This window comes from Archocentrus centrarchus, chromosome 8 (assembly GCF_007364275.1).
Source record: "Archocentrus centrarchus isolate MPI-CPG fArcCen1 chromosome 8, fArcCen1, whole genome shotgun sequence".
In the NCBI taxonomy this organism is placed as follows: domain Eukaryota; kingdom Metazoa; phylum Chordata; class Actinopteri; order Cichliformes; family Cichlidae; genus Archocentrus; species Archocentrus centrarchus.
The window spans coordinates 21,515,449-21,535,327 of NC_044353.1; the positions used below are offsets into that span (position 1 = coordinate 21,515,449).

At 44.1% G+C, this 19,879-nt stretch overlaps 1 protein-coding gene across 3 annotated transcripts in view; it reads left to right on the plus strand.

Annotated features, from left to right (window-relative positions):
- The first annotated feature begins 429 nt into the window (after window positions 1-429).
- The window catches only part of bahcc1a (BAH domain and coiled-coil containing 1a), a 58,235-nt gene continuing 38,785 nt past the window's right edge, over window positions 430-19,879 (plus strand). For all 3 annotated transcript variants that reach the window (XM_030735705.1, XM_030735707.1, XM_030735706.1), the window contains exon 1: window positions 430-601. In XM_030735705.1, the coding sequence (XP_030591565.1) occupies window positions 430-601 (172 nt within the window). The remainder of the gene's footprint in view (window positions 602-19,879) is intronic.

The following is a 19,879-nucleotide window of genomic DNA, read 5'->3' on the forward strand; positions in this document are numbered from 1 at the left end:
GCTTTTGGTCGCCTCAGCAGCCGTTTGTGTCTGCGGTGACTTATATTCTGCAGTCAGTTTTAAGTCGAAAAGGATACTTTTCAGCAATGTTAAAAATATATATCCTTATTATGACAGGAAGGATATTTCAACAGAAATAAATCAAGCGGTACTGATGATGTGTTTTCTCTCATTTTTATAGTGCTCGACTGCAATAGTGTTTTGCATCGTGTTATCTTATATGGACTTTCAAATTTTTTCCATATAATGAACATTTTTTTGATTTCTCCACTGACAGAAAAGATGATTGGGGGCTACGTTTTTGGCTGGAGAAGCCTGCGATCGACTGAATGCAACACATAGACACGAGGGAAAGGATTATTATATGGGTTGCATTTGATTTTCCTGACCTGCCCTATCCGGATTTCGGATTACTAAACATTCTTCGGAATGGAAGGACGGGATTTCGCTGCTCCGGCGCACCTCCTTTCAGAGCGGGGCGCCCTGGTGCACCGAGCCGCCTCTCGGATCGCTCCCTCGGGCCACAGCTCTGTGCAGCACGCCGGTCACTTCCCGCCGGGGAAATACTACCCCTCACACATACCAATGGCTCCCCACTCAGGTTAGTCAAACATATTGTGTGTGTGTGTGTGTGTGTGTGTGTGTTTTTTCTTTTCCTCTGCACTCTTCACATTTTGTTGCGCCATAAAGCCAGCTATGCATTTATCAGCCTGAATACAAGACGGTGTCGAGCATGTATGGCGTCGTACAAAGCTGATTATTTTTGTGCACAAAAGAGAATAATAGAAGGAGCTTTCTGTTTTTAAAATATGGGCTGCTAAGGTGTGACTGTTTACAGGAATCCACTATGCAAATATCAGCTAATAAATCAAGAGGGATTTGATTTACACAAGGCCTTAAAGCAGGAATTCTGATTAAGCTGAATCAACATTTATCTCAAAGGTAATGACGACATCTTTGTTAAACAAATAGTGATTTGATAAGATGGGTAAATGCCATGTGTTTAAGAGCTGTTTTAGTTTGCACGTAGGAAGCTGGACAGAGCATGCTGACACTGATTTCTTGCTGGCTCGCGAGCTGAATCTGAAATGAGATTTTGTCACTTCACGTTAAATTGTAAAGTGTCACACTGATGCCATCACTTAACCAAAACCCTCGGCCATACCCACAGCCATAAGTACGGAATGGATGGATGAACAGGTCTGCGTGGGTTATAGCGTATGAAGGTTATAGGAAGGAAAGCAATACTAATCCTCCTCCTATATTGGGCTTTGAAGTGTCGGGGTGCAAATGTGTTCACAGTGCATGCATCAGGTTTAACAAGTGACTTGGGTTTCATGTGAACCCAAATGCGAATGTTTTACAAACGTAAGTATGCACATTTGTGTCTGCACAGAGCAGACAAAATTTACAGCCGAACAGAATTATCTCTAACAGCTGATATGTTTTACAAACACAATAAAAGCAAATCCTGCGCAGTCCTGCAGCCCCACAAAACCTCGGAAAACGCTCATATTTGCACGTTTGCTTGATTTGTGATCACTTTTTGTGGCCACATGTTCCGTTTTAAGCACACACGATGCTGGATTTAATTAAATATATAAAGGCAAATTTTCAGTTTAGAATAAGAAGATAATATAATTATATTGCACTGCTGTTTTAATGGATTGGATCACAAAATCCACGTTGCTGCTTTTATTTTGTCCACCCCATGTAAAACAAAAGCCATTTCAATAAGTCAAAACAGAGGCGTATTGATTGCATCAAACAGCTCCACTTCTGAAACAATCTCCTTTGAAAATATGTTAATGCAGTCCTTGAAAACACATGTTTATGATGCAGCTGAGAAGACTTGGGTTACTGGTAAGCAAAGGAATATTTAAATATTTGAACCCTTTAAAGTTATTTTATATACTCTATCTGCTAAAATTATAACGAGCTCAGTGTAGGTGGTAAAAAAAAATTCAGCATGCAAGTCACCCCTGAATATAATTTTGTGTGTGTGTGTCCTGAATTACATAATTTTATGTATTTCAGTTTATTTATGTTTGAGATATTTTAATAAACTCTTCCACTGCAGGCAGTATTGTAATGGGTTAACCAGATCCTAACCAAAATTCTGCATTCATTTGCAAAAATCCTACAAAACATGAGGCATAATTAGCCATTCAGGAGAATTCATGGGTGCTGTTCACCATTCATCTCTCATCATTCACGTGTGGTTTTGGCAGCAGTAACACACACACACACACACACACACACACACACACACACACACACACACACACACACACACACGCACACACACACAGTGCCTGCATCCATATGCCTTTAAAAAATTATTATTATTATTTTTTTTACTATTCCTTCTTACAGATGTTTTGTTGAGAGTACAAAGGCTCAGTGCTGGCTACAGGGCACAGGTGCGCCCCCCCCCACCACATTTAGTGTGTCTTTCGTAGTACTGTGCTACACACACGAAGACCTACCTTCCAAATGTCATCACTGTTCAATGAGCAACACAGGTGGTTTATTGTTCTCCTCAGTCTTGTCAGTAGCGCATGGGTGTGACAGCGGCGCAGTCTAATATCCTCGCGATCTGCAAAATGATTTTATTCTTTATATTTCAAGTATTTGATTGAATTAACATAAAAATAATTTGACATAATTTCAAAATTTTCTCTGGCCTCCATTAGAATGACTTTGTTATTGCACTCTGCTGACATACAGCATTTGATTTATTGTTTCAATAATATCTGAAAATGTCAAGCATGCCATAATGCAAATATGTGGATGAGACATGAAGCATAATTTAACAATTATTTATGGATTTTTTGTTTTCTTTAAATGGCAATTTGTGAAAACATTTCTGTTAAGACTGAAACACTATATGTGGTATCATTTATTATTTTTTATTAATACTATTATTATTATTGAGGAATGTAAAAAAAGAGCAAAAAATATTTGTCAACACCAAAAAAAAAATTATTATTTTTTTTAAATTTTGAACAAATTTAAGAAAGAACAGTGTTTTTTTTTTTAATGCAATTATTTTTCAAGTAAATTGTTTCCATTTTCCCCAAAACAGTAAAGCAAAGTCTTAATATCTAAGAACAGTTAGAAGCTTGTAGGGCGTCGAACCAAACCGTTCCAGACGCTTCTTCTTGACAGGCCAGGTCATTAGTGTCCCTTCAAGTGTCCTGCGTGCTGGCAACATTAGCACAACTGAGCGTGTTGTTTGCTGAGTGTGTTCAGTTTCTCTTCACTTTACCCCCGGGGACTAACTTGCACACTGGTTCACATGAATACTTTACAAAGAGCATGAATATTTCAGCGTTGATGTAAAAATGCATTCAAAGGCGAGTTTCTGATGTGGCTCCTTGAAAGGGCTCCTCTGACGTTGCGGAGGTATTTATTGTGAGCACTCCCTTCACCCTTGTTGCTAAAAAGAGTGATGGCAGTTGCAGCCCTCTCCACTTGCATTGTTCCAAACAGGGTTTTTGGAATTTCAGCATTTATTCTGGGAAAATTTCTTCTTTCTTTTCCACACGCTGGTAATTTTGGTTGCAGTCAGACAAGAACAAACGCACACTTCCACCTTCTTGTCCACTGAACCATGTTACTTTGAGCAGGTAGAGGTTCTGTCAGTTTGCATTTGCCTCTGTCCATCTTCACATACTACAAGCCAGTCATTTGTAATGCATGTCAGGTGGTCGATTTACAGTTTACACTTGCACTGCGTTCTGGGAATCTGACATTGGAGCAACTTCTCTCTGCCTGTACTTGCTGATACAGTTAGACACAGACCTGTAAACTCCTCTAATGCAGTTTAATTCAGCCAGTTCATTTACAAGGACTTTGAAATAGTAATTTTATCTTCCTCTGGCTCCGGTGCAGAGATGGTGACGGTCTTCACTTGGCTGTGAGGCCAAGATTCAGATGTTGGATAGTGTCAGAGCAGGAGACACAGTGGAGCTGTCTTTACTGCTGGCATTTATGGCTGTGGGCTCATCTTTCAGCCATATTGTTCTGATCAGTGTGCTCTGACTGAGGTGTGGCTGTGTGAAAGCAGCAGGGGGTTCAGAGGCTGTCCATGGCTGAGCTCTGCTTTAAACATCCCATGTAATCAAAGGTCATATTTGTGTCATCTCACTCGCTCAGTTGCCTCTTCCTTTGCATTTGCCCTGTCTCCCTTTCCATAGGCTGTCCTCTCTCTCTTTTCCCCTTCCATTTTCAGTCTCCTTTCTTTCCAGCAGGAAGACTCTTGTGTCTGGGAAGTGGTGGTCTTCCTGCCACTTCTGTTTTAGCCACCCTCCCTTGCCCCTGGGCCATTGTTGTAGACCACAGCTTTGTGTGTGTTTTACAGCTGCTGTTAAAGATAAAAAACAGTCCCTTCCACCCCCTTTATTGTTTTCTGGTAGGATGTCCCTGTCATTCCCTTGGTTTTTATGTCCTAGTTGGATATCTGAGCAGCACCCTCCTTCAAAGGTTAGCCATGCTGTCTGGCTTCTCCCATTTTTTTTCCCCCCCAAAGGAGAATAAATAACTTTACTGGGACTTTTATTGAACATCTCATTGCTGGACTGTCCCATGGGTCTGTGGATGCTGGGAAGAGGCTTCAAAGACAAACACAGGTGTTTGGTGGAGTTCGCAAGGGGCTGGTTACAACCGGGGTCTTTAAAACAATAAACTTCAGTGAGTGAGTGAAGGTTGTTTGTGGGAAAAGAGGTTTCTTCTTCTTGGCCTTGTAGTTCTAGTGTTTTGAACACTCACTGGGTTTGTACCCAGCTCCTGTTTGCCTTTACCCACTCCCCTTCCTCGTTGACCCCAGACAAGAGCAGTGGCTGGAGTGTGTTTCATGGTCAGTGTAATTATTTAGCAGCACAGCATCCAGCCTCGCTCAGGCCTGTCCCCAGTCTTTTCTCTGTAAGTCAAAACCTTTTGGGCTAGAGTGACTTCTGAGTGAACATAAATCTTGAATATATTGAGCATTACATTAAAAGGCTACTTGTACAGGAGCCACTGTGGTTGATGTACAGTGACAGAGCATGGGTCTTAGGCCAAGTTCCATTTGGCTTTATGTTGCAGCTCTGCAAAACAGAGTGAGAACCATGTCCTGTTGTTGGGCTCATTTGTGGATTGTTGTGTGATGACACAGTTCAGACATGCTGTCAGTGGAGTCCCCCTGAATAGTGGAGGTGTTGCTTGGCATCCTACACCTGGCTGAAATAGCACCTTGCCCTGTGCAGCTGCCATCTGTCACCTTCCCCCTGACGCTCTCCCTGGAAACCCAGCTGACTGGCAAGGGCAGTCAACTGTCTGTGAAAGGGTAAGCCCCTTACATATTTGCAGATACCTTTGCAAATATGTAACATGCACTTACCAGGTTTTAAGTGTATCTGTATCATTAAAAACGGAGATGAGAATTTTTCTCGCAAATGTTTTGTCACTAACAGCCTCTGGAATTCATTACACTCAGATAACTTGAACAGCTGATTTTAAAGTTGGAGGATTTAAATGTTGTTGCTCATCAGCAAAATTGTCCACAAAAAGTGAAAGCTTTGGGTGCCTGGGAGGAGGAAAGAAAAAAGGGATCTGGCTTTTGAAGAGGATTTTGGTTAGCTAGTGCCCATGTTGCCTCAGATACAGGCGCTTCAGTCAGGCCGCTACCCACACCACACCATGTGGCATGATGCCACAGAACCCCCGCTTCAAGCTTGGGGCGTGTACACAGGACAAGCACAAAGGAGTCCCGTGGGTGACAGTGACTAGCAGGGCAATACCTTCCTGTATTGGATTTCAGGGCACTCGATTTCAAAACTCTCTGGTCTATTTTAACATTCAATGTGAGGAAGTGAAAAGTTGAATTAAGAATCCAGCAAAGCTTTTGCTCACTTCCCACGATGAACACACAGACACACACAACAAAATTCATAAAAAAAAAAGTATTGTTGCAAGCTTAAATAGACTGATGTAGTTGTCCAAAGCCAACCACTGCTATTTTGTTTGTGATTCAGCTCTCTCTCTCTGGTTTATTTTTCCCCCCCTCCTGTCTCTCTGTTCCCCTTGTTCTCCCTCCCTCCTCCTCCTAGTATCAGGCTGCTTCTCATCAGGCAGCCCCAGGCCCACCTCAGCGCATGGCCGTATTGCATGTGACAGCTGTTAGACATTATTAACGGCTCAAGCAGAAAATCCAGATTACTGTTTTTTAATTTCAATTTTATTATTGTAATCGTTCAGTGAAAAGAACAAAAAAGGGCCGTTGCCCTATTGTTGTTAGCAGATTTGTGGTCAGTGACAATACTGCAAGCGCATGAGTGTTATGAATGTGTGTGTGGTTATGTTTGGGTTGGTGGGTGGGTTTGTGTGTGTGTGTGTGTGTGCGTGTCTCGGGCAGTGTTCTTCAGACAACTGCCCCTACCCTCCACCCCCACCCCCACTAGAGCCGAGGCACCCTGTGGTTGGCTGTGAGGCCTAGACAGGTGCATGGTTAACCCTCTAACGTCTGAGTCTGTCCCTGCTGGACCTGATGTTAGTTCTCCTGGCAGAATTTTATGCCCACGACGCAGCTCGTGTAGCGGTCCAAGTTTATGCTGCATTCATAGGAACCAGCACACTGCTCCCATGACTTGTTCTTTCTCCACACAAATTAGGAGTTTTGAAATATGACAGTTTTTCGGGCTCGCTGTGCAGGCTTCACTTTCTGCTTTAGCACTAACGTGTTGCAATGCTTGGAATTTATTTTGAAACAGTGGTGCAATTCATCAACTGATAGTGTTTCTCTTGAATTTGTCTTTATTTCTTTCACTTTATATGTTCTGTGTTTTGAGCTTCCCCATCTCAAATGACTGTAATCTATAAATAATAGTATATGGCAAATTGGTAGATAAACTTTATCCAAGATTCAGGGACTGCCAGTGAAAAGAAGCAGGTGTTTGTGATGTACAGTACTAGAATAATTATAATTTTATATATATATATATATATATATATGTAATATACACACACACGTCATATGCCTCTCAATAATGTGTCAGCCCTTTTGTGAGAAAACAAAGATTAACATCAGGAATTCCATTTTAATAAGTCTCTTGGGAACATCCAACCAGATGCCAAGTCCTCGATCCAAAAGGGACTTGTTGCACTTTCTGTCTCTCTTTCTTATTCTCTTTTCTTCCCCCTCTTGTCTTGCTCTCACTCTTGTATGGATATCGTGAACTTCGCCTGACATTGATCAGATACCCCCCCCCCTTCCTCCGCCTCTGCTTTTTGTTCAAATCATTCATTTTACACCATAAATTCTTTCATGCCTACACGTACGCTCTTTGATGATCCATGTCATACACTTTCTGCCCTTCCCCGCAGCCTCTCCACATCCTCCATTTCCCTCCTTCCCCTTTTACATTCATTGGCCCCACCCCACCCCACCACGACCACCACCTCACCCAGTTCCTTAAAGTGGATGGTTTTTTTGCCCTCTGCTTCTTTCATTTGGTTTATCTCCCCCCCTGCCCCCTCTGCCTGATGTGACCACTAGGCTACACTGCCTCCTCTCTCTGATACAGTATGCGTCCCGTGGATCTGGGGTAAATGACTGGCTTTGCAGCAACAGATGTGTGTATGTCTGCTCTCGCTGCTTGTATTAGATTCCTCTTCTTGCCATGCGTGCCCACTGACCTCCCCTCTGGCGTTAGTGAGTTAAGGTTACTTTGTTTGTTCGAGAAAGAGACAAAGACACACAGAAAGAGGAGTGCGACAGCAAGACTAGATGCACACTGTCAAATGCTGTCATACACTTACTGGTGCATTACAGACACATAAAACGCTAGCATGTGTACACACACACACACACACACACACTCACAATATAAGCACGTCACGCAGACTCTCACATTTTGCTTCCCAGGAGGCCGTGGGGCCAGTGGGACAGAGCAAGCTTGAGAGTCTGGTTCATCTGTTTACATCTAATTATAGAAACAGGACTATTTCTGCAACCACTACTCCAGCTTTTTTCATATTCTAGAGAGAGAGAGAGAGAGAAGGAGGGAGGGAAGGAAGGAGGGAGGGAGGGAGGGAGAGATGGGGAGAGGGAATAAAAGGAGAGAGGGAGAGAGAGAGAAGAAAGAGAAAAAACAAAGCCTTGACAGCCTTTTCTCACAATGGTGAGCGGTTATCTCATCCCCTCAGCACTGCTACAGTCTGCGGTGTCTCAGTACAGTACAACAGGACAGGGAGGGGGAGAGTGTCTTGTATTGTAAGCCCTCTCATCTTCATGTAACATGAATGTGCAAATTTATGAGAAACAAGCAGCAGCAAAACAAGGCAATGTTTATTTTTTTTTGTCCATTAGTCTTGGCAATCACCCCAGCAAAACGAGAATAAATTCTTCACCCATGCCCTGTGGGCTTTCACTTTGACCCAGCAGAAAGTGCTGTCCATCAAAACAGTCAAAACAAAAGGAAGTAAGAGTTGATGCTGGGGATTAACGTTGTATAAAATGTATCTAGTATTAAATGAAAGGGCCAGTGCTGTAGCTAATCCTCAAGCTTGGTGGCTGATATCCAGCAGAGTGGCTGCTGTTTGCCAGGGGGGCCTGGAGGGGGTGGGGAGAAGCTGCAAGGGTGACACTGGGCTTCCCGCCTGGGGATGCCAGGTGAGAGCCAGATCAGGCCAGGGTTGTGCTTTTTTTTTGAGGGGAGGTGGGCAGGTCGCAGCCTCTTGCAGGTGCTTTCATTGCAAAAAAAAGAAGGCGAAAAAAAAAAAGACGCCGAATGCACAGCCTGTGGGATGCAACCTGAGACAGGTTCTCCCCATCCCCCCACCCTAATACATAAACTACTACATAATGGAAATGCTTGCTTGCGTACACCTCACTGCCACCCCCCACTCCTTTTCCTTTATTCTCAGACGTGGCAGGTAAATTAATTGGCTGTGAGTGTGTAACATATATGCCGAGATAAAGGTGCGCTGTCTGGCCGAGGCGTAGCATAACGGCCGTGATGATAGCTCCATTGTGCTTATGTTGAAGGGGGTAGTTAGCGGCACAGCTAGCAGGGCCATTGCTGGAGGGCTGGATAGCCTCTGATTAATAGTGGGGAATGCTTTGAAGTGACACCCAAGTGCATCCGCTCACAGGCTAATGGCAATACCATCAGTATAGGGAGTGCTCCCTCTTCCTCAGTCTTCATTAGCTAAGTTTCCCCAGCACTGTCTTGCCACCCACGCCTTACATGCTTGCCTATTCTATAGACACCCTTTAGGAACACTTATGTTTTTATTCTTCCAGTTGTTTCACAGTTTCACTGTCATTTCTCATTCATTTTTGGTAAGGGGATTTTTTTATTTTCATTTTTTAAGGCAGAGAGGGAAAGTAGAGGCCTTTACTCACAGAGCTCCACCGCACAGGTGAACTGTGGCACAGCCTCTTAGGGCTCATGGGATTGATGTGGCACAAGTGGGACATGGTGGTGGACTGTTCCCAGGATCCACTTTGATCTGCCGTACTGACAGACAAGCTACAGCTGTGGATGTGTGTGTGTGGAGGAAGCTGTAGCAGGGAGGCAAGGTTGGGTCTGTCAGCTGTTGCAGTAAAGTAAACTATTAGTGGTGGGAGAAGGCAGCGTTTCCAGTGAAGAATTAGAACCAGTTCTAATTGCAGTGAGGTTGGGCTATGATTACATGCTGGCTAATGCACTGACAGACCTCTTACTTGGCTGGCTCTCAGAAAGCTGCTGAAATGGCTCGATGCCTTTTGGTTATACAGCATAATGGGAGGGTGTGTGAACACACTTGTGTAAGTGTGTTTGGTATGTGTGGGTGGCTGCCTGTGTGTATCTGTGATTAAACTTGCTTTTAAGGAGTGTTTTTTGTGCTTTTTGCATGTTTTTGCGAGTTTTTGCATACGTGTGTATGTGTGTGTGTGTGTGTGTGTGTGTGTGTGTGTCCGTGCGTGTGTGTGTGTTTTCCGTTTGATAACTGAGCTCTACTTGTTTCTTGAATGCCTGTCATTATTTGTAGTAGAGTCAACTTTTCTTTCCAAATCAAAACTCAGCTGGCACAACTGTCTCTGAACAGTACAGAAGAAGTGTGTTTTGTGTATGCCTGTGTTGTATTTGTGTGTGTGTGCGTATGCCCATGGGAAACAGCAATCAAAGGAGCCGTGTGGTGTAGAGATTGTATGAAAGGAGTGAGAGAGGAAACAGAGTGGCAGGCAGCTGAGAGGGCAGCATGTGGGGGTGGACGGGGGGCTGATGCAGGTGCCTAATTCTACCTCATCCCTGGGCATTTTATATTCCATCCATCTCTCTCTTCTCCACTTCTTTATGGGGCTGTTGGTTGATAAATCCACCTGCTTCAATTACATTGCTGATTAGCGGGTATGTCTGAATAATAGCAGACAGATGGATTTATACATTGTAAGTCTGTTGCTAAAGTAATCAGGTAGGGCTTTTAAGAAGCTGTGCTTATTTTTCACCTCATAATTTGAATTATAATTAGGATTTTGTGTGTGTGTGTGCGTATATTGCATGTGTGTATTTTTACTCTACCTCCTGCAAAAGCTTTGTTTTTTTTTTTTGCTCAGCAGTGAAGTGTTTAAAATCACATCATATTTCTTGCATATGGGCTGACAGTTATGGGAATATACCTGCTGTTTCTTCATCAGACCCTTAAGCCTGAGTTATCTGTCTTTTATCTAGGCAGAAGAAATACAGACACCATTGTGTTTTCTCCAGGGATCTGGAGGTCAGAGAAAACATTCAACACAGTCATAGGAATTTTCTTGTATGTATCTATGCTGATTACTTACTGGTTTAGTCATGGCTCATGTATAGACTGGGGTGTTTCAAGGATTACTCATGGGATCACATGAGAGGCCTACGGGAGGCATTTTCATACAGCAGGGCTTTTGGTAGTCAGCAGTGGACCCCAACTACAATAGTTCACTGCTGGCTACCAATCATAAATGTGTTGTGGATATGTTTATTTGTGTGTGGTTGTTAGGAAACAAAATGTGACGTATGTTTGAGTTATTTTGCTCATGTACAAGATCAGTAACCTGTTGACTAAGTAATAAAGTATGAGGAGAGAATTGGTCATCATTGGTCACAGAGTACTGCAAGACTAGAATCATCTGTACACATGGAAACTGGATGGATCAATACCACGCACATAGTGGTAAAGTGCGCAGCTGTGTGGGAAGCAGAGGATGGTTGAGAAGAGTGGAACATGTGAGGGTTCTGCAGATGTCTGTTATTTTAGAGACCAAATTTTCTTTAAGCTGTGAGGTCCACAGTGTATTAACTCTAGTGTGTGTGTGTGTGTGTGTGTGTGTGTGTGTGTGTGTGTGTGTGTGTGTGTGTGTGTGTGTGTGAGAGAGAGAGAGAGAGAGAGAGCGAGAGACTAAATGTGTGTATCCCCATTTGACAGATCTTATTTCAGAAAGTGGAGATGCTTTGAGGATCAATACTGACATGCTGTCTGCACTCGTACACATGCACAACACACATACACACACTTTTTTTGCGCTCACTGTCTCATCTGTCAGTTGTCACTTTTCTCCAGCTCCATGGGTTCTCTTTCTAGCCAGGCAGATGGCGAACACTCAGAATGAAAGCAGATCCTAAGTCCTTTTGGATCTCCATCAGTCTCTGGGACCATCCTGGGCAAGGCTCAAGTTTCTCAAGCACTGACTGAGCCTTCCCAGCTCTCCAGCCCAGCCGTATCGTCACCTTGCCTTAAACAGCGCACGTATGTTTTGTCTAACGGCAGTGCTTTTCAGCCTCGCATCCAGCAGTGGCCCGCATTAACTCTCACAAGCATTGAATCTAAAAGGCTGCTGACAGTTGCTCCCATTGCTTACTCACTTTTCTCCCCACCAATTCAGCAGATACCTAATCCCAGGGTGCCTCTGCCCCTCTCTTCCAAATTCTCACCAAGTGCGTAGCACTGCGCTGTATGCATGAAGCAAGTTTGTTGAAGAGCATATTTCCCACATTTGTCCATGCCTCTTACCTATAGCAGCAGCTGCACCAAACCGACCTGCACTCTGTGTGTTTTTATTTGAGAACAAGCAGGATTTATTACAGCAGGCTTGCTTGGACTCCTTTTGCTTTGAAGCCTGCTCCGCACCTAACTGTAAGTGATTTTTACGAGGCATGGTCCTGTGCCAATCAGCCAGGCTGCTGTGCCACAACCAGATTGGTGGGGAGCAATCCCATTCCAGCACACACCATCCAGGAGACTGTGCGGAGAAGAAGGGAGAAAGTGCGTGTTTTTTTGATTGTGCACACATGTTTGCGTAGGTTTGTATTTGTGAACATGTAAAGGGAGAATGGTGGTTAGAGCTAGGGGAAAAAAAGTTTGGCTTTTTTTTTTTTTTTTTTAAAAGGAGACCTTATACTGCCCCTGCCCACATCTTGTGATTTATGGGCTTGTGAAGGAAATCTCTCATTTGTCACTTTTCATCTCTTTTCTCCTTGTCATGCTTTTTTCTCACACTCTCAGTGGAATTCAGTTTTTCTCCAAATCTTTCACTGTTTCCACAAAGCATAGAAAGAGAGAATAAGGGAGAAAGGGAAGCGAAAAGGACAGCAGCCAGAAGGAAGCTGTGTTCCTTTTGCGATAGGTTAAAACCGTGTTGAATAAAAGCCTTGTCTTAGCGGATATGCTTTGAGTAAATATTCATAGGTGTTGACATGCCAGTGTAATGTATTGTGTTTGTGGTAAGCACGCATGTCATTATGCAGTGTATACTTTCTGCTTGTAAATAATTCAAAACACTTGTTATGGTGCTGTTCCTGCTGCACTGTGGTTTGAGCATCTTTGTTGACAATAATAAAAAGAGGAAAAAAAAATGTGTTTGCGTCTTTTGTGCAACGCTGTGTGGGGAACGCTGCTGGCCACAGGGCTGCGTGTAACCAGGTTTGCTGCTAATATCTGCTGGCGAGCACATTACCACACTGAGGTCACAGTCAGGTCAACTGCAGTCTGGAGCTTTTAGTGTTTGTGTGCATGTGAATGTACATTTATCATGTGTTTATGTGCACCTTACTCACTCAGGTGCTAGCTATAAATCTACCTCACCCTTTCCTGGCCTGGTGAGGACACAGCAGGAGAGGATGGGGTTTCACCTTTTTTTTTTTTTTTTTTTTTTCAAAGGAGGGGGGGGGGGGGGCAATGGGTTAGAAGGGAAGAACAGAAGAGAGATAAATGAGGGAGGGGGGGGTTAATGAGAGCCCTGACTCACATGATTATGGGACTGGCTGATAGAAATCAGGATCTTTCTCAACGAAGTCAATTAACCCCCTCCCCCTACTCTAATTATGCATGGATTGCTCCACTGGCTCTTTACTGATAGGACTGCTCAGCACAGCTCAATATGCAGACTCATGCTGCCTGAGTGTATAACGGGCTGTGTGTGTTGTGAGAAGCATTTGTCAAGCTTTTTTTTCACAATCTGCTAGCAGCCTGCTTTAAACTCAGGGTTTTTCAAAGCCATTTGTTACCCCCATTCTACTCTTCTTTCCTCACCTGCTGGGCAGACAGTCAGTACCAGGCAGTGCCAATAGGGGGCTCCACCCAGGAGTTTTCTGGTTATTAGCCTATTAGAAGCTAGATTATGGCTGAACTCTGTGGTCAGAGTAAATAAGCAATGTTGTAGAATGTCAACACGACCAGGCGGCTCCTTCACAGCACCCAGTGTTGACATAACTGCTCTCTTATCTGAGAGCAAAGCCCATCGCCACAATAGAAAGCTGTGCCAGATCAAATACAGTACGGGCTAGAAACCACACTCTCCAAAACACAAATCCATACTCACACAGTAGCTGTGAGGGAATGCGGTGTATGTGGTACTACAAGTCAAAGATGCTGCTGCGGCAATACAACACAAAACAATGCACAAAGTTGTGGTCCCAGCACAGGTTATTCAGTTTGTTAAGACTGTCTGGTTGTGATGTTAACCCATTAAAATATTGGGGTGTTTAGGGTGTGGACTCTGTTATTGGTCAACTTGGTAAAGAATCAAGGCGAGTCTGACAGTCATAAAACACACTTTGCCATTAAGCATCAGTGAATGAGCAGTTTAAGTTGCGCCTAACAGTTATGTCCAAAAAAAAAAAAAAAAAATGCAGAAGGAAATAAAAGAAGCAGGGGAGGGAGGAAACCGAAAGAAAGATGTCCATGTTTTGATTTTCAAACTCTGTGTTTAAGTACCTGTGTCACATTTGCAATCTCTCTGTGTCAAAACATTTCAGGAGACCTTCTTCCCCTCATTGCCTCACAGCACCCTAATAACTCTTCTTTAGTCTGCTTCCTTGTCGCCCCCCCCCCCCCCCCCCCCCCCCCCCCCCCTCTCCATTATGGCCTCTGCCAGATCTAGACTGAGCTTGGCTCACGCTGGCGTTGTGATAACCTGCTGAAAGCTGTTGCTCTCCTGTGAGTATTCAGACTCCCAGCTGAGGTTTCCCTGCATTACTTTTCCCTTGTGTTGCCTTCATTCAACCCCACAGCTATGATTTGCTTTCTTTGTTTTATATGTTCACCAAATCAATGCACTGGACAGATCTTACACATAAATTTTGTCTCTCTGAACCAGCATAGGTGCAGGTATGTTTTATGACCACCAAAGTTAAGCATAAATTAAAAAGAAGAATAGGTGTACTGTTCAAAGTGTAACAGTTACTCAGGGATATCGAGTTTTTATTTGAAACCTAAAACTGTGCCAGTATAGAACTATAAGGCATGGCCAGTTGGGAAAACTTGTTTTTTTCTTTTTTTTCCTTGTGGCCTTCTAACTTTTCAGTATTTAGTGGTATTTTTGTGTGACTTGTCAGTGAGTGTGTGTGATTGGAAAGATGTGCTAAGGCAAACCAAACAAGCAGCTGCAACACATCTGTTGGCTTCGAGGCTGCAAGCCTGTTGTAAGCCCACAAGGTCTGTTCCCCTCCTCGCTGCAATTTTTTTTTTTTTTTGTATATGACCCACAGAAAAATACAGAGCCAGGGGAGGATAACAGATGATCGCCCATACTGCCTCTCCTGTCCAGTGGACTAAGTGTGATCACTGCAAAGGTGATGGAAGACTGTGATGGTAGCCGCGCGGCCATCCGCACAGACTGCAATGAGTAGTTGCTCTAAGGGGGGGGGAATAAAAAAAATCCCCCTTCCTCCGCCGTGGTTTGACCTTGTATTTTGCCTTTTCCATGCTGAGCCGTTAAAGCCCATCAACCTAACCAGCTTGAGAGGAGACGAGGCTAAGGGCATGACAAATCAGGGGATAGGAGAGGCTTTTTTTTTTTTTAAAAATTGCTTCCCTGTTCTATGTTACACTTCATCTGCTCATGTTCGTGTGATGATGACCAACACTCTTCTGTACAGATTACAGGAAATGCTCCTAATTTTACTCATCTCTGCCTTTGTTGCTGCAGATGCTGAGCAGACACCGGCAGCAGCATTCCATAGATGACTGGTGTTGGGAGTTATCGGGAGATATAACTCAGCTTTAAAGCCCAGTTTGACTGTGTGATTTGGCTAAACTCATGTACATTTGAAAGTGCAGATGGCTAAAATGGAAGAGAAGGTGGTTATCTCTGTGAGCTAAGAAGGGTCTTGTCATTATGGCTGAGACGTTTGCTAACAAAAGAAGTCAACGAGATGCACATGCGATTATACAGTGTGCTCTTTACAAGGTGATGCTGTATAATGTTTGGCCTTGGCTACCCAGGTGCCTCGCTTCCCCTGTCTGTAGGTTATCAGAACAAAACTGCTTGCATTTGTCTTAGCCAAACGTTACAAGAATTAAACATTTCTCCTTTGTTCCCCTTGTGAACCAACTGCAAATTACATTCAGGGCTGCAGAAAGACCTTGGGCTGGCTGGTGCAGCAGTTCCCGGCTCTGTTATCTACACTGTTCTGCTCTGTTCCTCTGACAGGCTACATCAGAAAGAGAGAAGCCAGAGCAGGGAGCTGCCTTCTGTTTCTCTCACAGACATCAGGCTTTATCATATTACAGGACAATCCAAGAGAACTCGGAGGACAGCAGCAATGCAGCGTCTCCAACCAGGCCCCTAATGTCCAGGACTGCTCTGCATGACCTAAATGAGGTTCCAGGCTACAGACAGACAGACAGACAAAGGGAGGGAGAGAGGATGGGAGGACAAGGGAGGACAGGACATTCTGACAAGTCTTCATTGCCATTTGAATGCTGGGATGTTGATTTATGGGTGGCTCTGATATAGGGAGGGGCTAACCTGTGACTCCATAAAACAAGATGTTCATTACGCTCGCAGACCTCGTGAAAACTAATGGACGAACAAGAGCAGAGAAACGGAGCGCAAATGGGACAAGGGAGTGGGAGGAAAAGCGATTTAAAAAAGAAAAAAAAAAACTAGAAAATGAAGAGAAAGTGTTTCCATTTTGAAGCATGTGGCTGACGCCAACTGAGGGAAGAGACTGAGGTGATGAGGGAGGACAGAAATATGGAGCTGAGTAGCAGGGGGATGGAGGGAGCGCGATGGTGGGATGATGGAGAGGGTGTGAGGACGGAAAAGGAAAACTGAGAAGGGGAATGAGTGATGGGGCTCGAAGGAGCAAAGGGAAAAGAGGGGATGAAAGTGAAAAAGGGAAGACAGCAGGCAAAATTTGCCCCAATGAATTGAGCTGCTTGCAGATTTATGTGGTGTTGTGGTTATCATTATACATCAACCAAAGGAGATGGGGAGACTCGAGCAACGCGACGCCTATGTGTGTGTGCGTTTATCTGTGTATGCATTTCAGCACACTTTTATTCTCCCTCAGCATGATGCCCATGTCTCCTCCAAAGCAAACTAACTTCTGAATTTGACAGAACCCTCGCCTGTGGTGAGGTAACATCCACCCACATCCACACTACACTTTTCTAAAGCCTATCTACCTAGCACTGCTGGTTGAGAGAAGAGAGGATTAGACCACCCAGGACTGGGTAGTCAAAGCGCTGCTTTGATGTGGCACGAGCATATGTGCAGTGCATGGGTACAATCTCTGCTAAAACACACTCGCAAAACACAGTTTTACTGCCTCCTGTGCGGCATCATTACTCCTCGTCAGTGGAGCGGTGGGATGCTCAAAAAGAGAACGAGAGAGAGTGAGAGAGACACAGCCACCTCCTGTGCCAGGCAGTACCAGGCTGAAATACTGGAGCCGTATGGTCACCCCAAGGGAGGGGAAACCTGCCCAGTCTAACCACATCTCAATTAACCAATTAAGTTCAAAAGTTAACAGGGTACTAATTAGAGAGAATAGTGCTGAATCCTTGTTTTAATCTGTCTTTTTCCCCACTACGAGGCATGTCTGTGTCCGTGACCTGGCTGGCTGAGCTTTGCCTGCGTCGGCTGAAACATGGCACGCAAGCTGCCGTTAGTCACCCATCCATCTCCATGGCCAGAACATAAAACCAATGGATTTAGAAGGATCAGTCATCAGCTGTAAAACAAACCAGATCCAGAGCATTCCATCTGATCTTTCCAGTGGAACAGGAGGACCATGAAAAATCCCATTTTTGGATCTGGAGTTTTTAGAGACCTGTGAGAGAATATTCACAAATGAAGGATAGTTTCTAGTCATAGCTAACGTGGCTGTTTCCTGTTCATCCCACTTACATTTGTTCCTGCAGATGGGCCTTAATGGATGCCAAATGGGAGGTTTAGTGCCTCACTATTGGCCTGTTGGAGTCTCTTTTTAACACCATCATATTAAATGACTTGCATTTAGGACTCGAGGCTACAGCGTGCTCCTCTCGTTGACAATATGCCCCGGGCAGAAAGTGTTTGTAACACACTGCTAAAAGTATAAATTTTATCCCTGCATTAAAAAAAGGAGCAGAGGGTTGCTATATTGGCTGCTACCACCAATAAAAGATATGTGGGCTGTATGACACAATTGTAGTAGGGCTGCTTTGAGCCCTGGAGCCAACCGTGTTTGGAATCAGGCTGACAGCTAGATATAGAGAGAGGTGAGAAAGCATTCTTTGACTCTGCTAGTTTTCTAACAGAGAAATATTTTTGTTTGTTTTTGGGGTTTGGGGAAGTGGTGGTATTTAATGGCCCATACAATTCAAGCTCCTGAATGATTCGTTGGGTGATTAGCTGTGTGTGTGTGTGTGTGTGTGTGTGTGTGTGTGTGTGTGTGTGTGTGTGTGTGTGTGTGTGTGTGTGTGTGTGTGTGTGTGTGTGTGTGTGTGTGAGTGAGTGTGAGAAGACGATGGTGAAAGAAGTCTTGGATGTCAGAATGCAGTTTTAGGGGTGAAGGACTCCCTTGTTGTATGCTAGGCCCTGGAGGATTCCTCCCCTCTTCCTCTCTTCCTCCTCCTCCTCCCTTCTTCACCCCCTTAAACTCATCTCTTCCTCTGTGAGATCCACAATGCTGGGAAGAAATGTGTCATTAACAGGGGAGACCAAAATAATGTTTATGGGCTCAAGCAGCACTGAAATCATTTTCCATATCAGTGCAACTGCATGGGCCCTGTGGGGGAGTAAATCTGATTTTCTCCTCCCTGTGCCAATGGGAAACATCATGGGAAAGAAAACAGATTGGATTGTTAGAGAGATGGCCTGACGCAGCTGTGGGCGGCTCTTTTTGTGTTTGGGTGCGCTGCTGCTGCTGCTGCTGCTGCTGCTGTGTGTGTGTGTATATATCATAAAAAGAGGAAGACGGAAATGACTAGAGAAGGGAAGAGAACGAGAGAAGCCAAAATAAAAATGCGGATGTTAGCGTGAATACGTGGATGAGAGAATGAGATGGATGAGCACTGTGAGAACTATGGTAATTGCAATTTCATGCCTCGGGAATAAAGAGCTGGGATGCAACAAACGACCCTCGTGTAACAATGGGTCAGTTAACAAGCACACTCACCAGTTTGGTTTGGACACATAACAAATGGTACCCCCCCCGAGGAGGATGTAGCTGTCCTGTATAAGCCACAAGGAGCAAAGTACTTCTGACCCTGTGAGCTCTCAACAAAATGCGATGCCTTTTATGCCCATTCCATAAGAACTGCTTGCTTTATATCCATTTAACAAAGAGGAAAAAGGGAACAGGTTTTAATAAAACACGGAGGGCAGTTTAATAAACTAAAATGCTGATGGAAATAATTGTGTGCTTGGAGAGAAAACACTTCGTAATGAGAAAACTGCTTGAGTAACACGCACTTCCTGTTACATCACAAACACTTAAGTTCTCAGAGAAAGGACAGAAATGAGCAAAAGCAAAATGTAGTTATTTTTGTGTTGTGGTTTTCTTGTTATGTTCTATTAAATCTGTGTTGTGGGAATAGGTAAAGCGAGTGTGCATGTGTGGGTGAGTATAAAAGGAAGGTAATGGGCCTTGAGCTCATTTGTCCTGGCCTGGTGCTGTTGCTGTTTTGAATCTGTCCTCCCACCTTCCGTATCCCAGGCCAGGAATGTCTGCTTGTTCTCCACAGATGAAGCCAGTGACTCAGCAAACAACTGCACTTTCACATGGACCACAGCAGGGTCCAAGCGATGAGCCCAAACCTTTGCCTTAGGCCGTTAATATTTTAACAGCATTAAACAGTGAGTAGCATTAAATGTTAGCGCTGCACTTTACCCTTCATCGTGCTACTCTTACCCCAGTCTTTTCCTTCTCTGTAGCTTTCACCCACAATTTTCACTGCTTAGCTCAATCTCACTTTGGCAGTCAGAGATCTGATTGTTTCTTAAATGATGCTTCCTGGCCTGCTCCCCAGAAAATAGCCATGAAATTTCCAGTCTGTCCTCTTTATTTACTTTGCCCATAACACACATCTTCAGCAGGAACTCTTATCAGACATTGCTATCGCTTTTTGTTGGCCCCCTCCTTCCCCTCACACCATTGTTGGCGCAGCA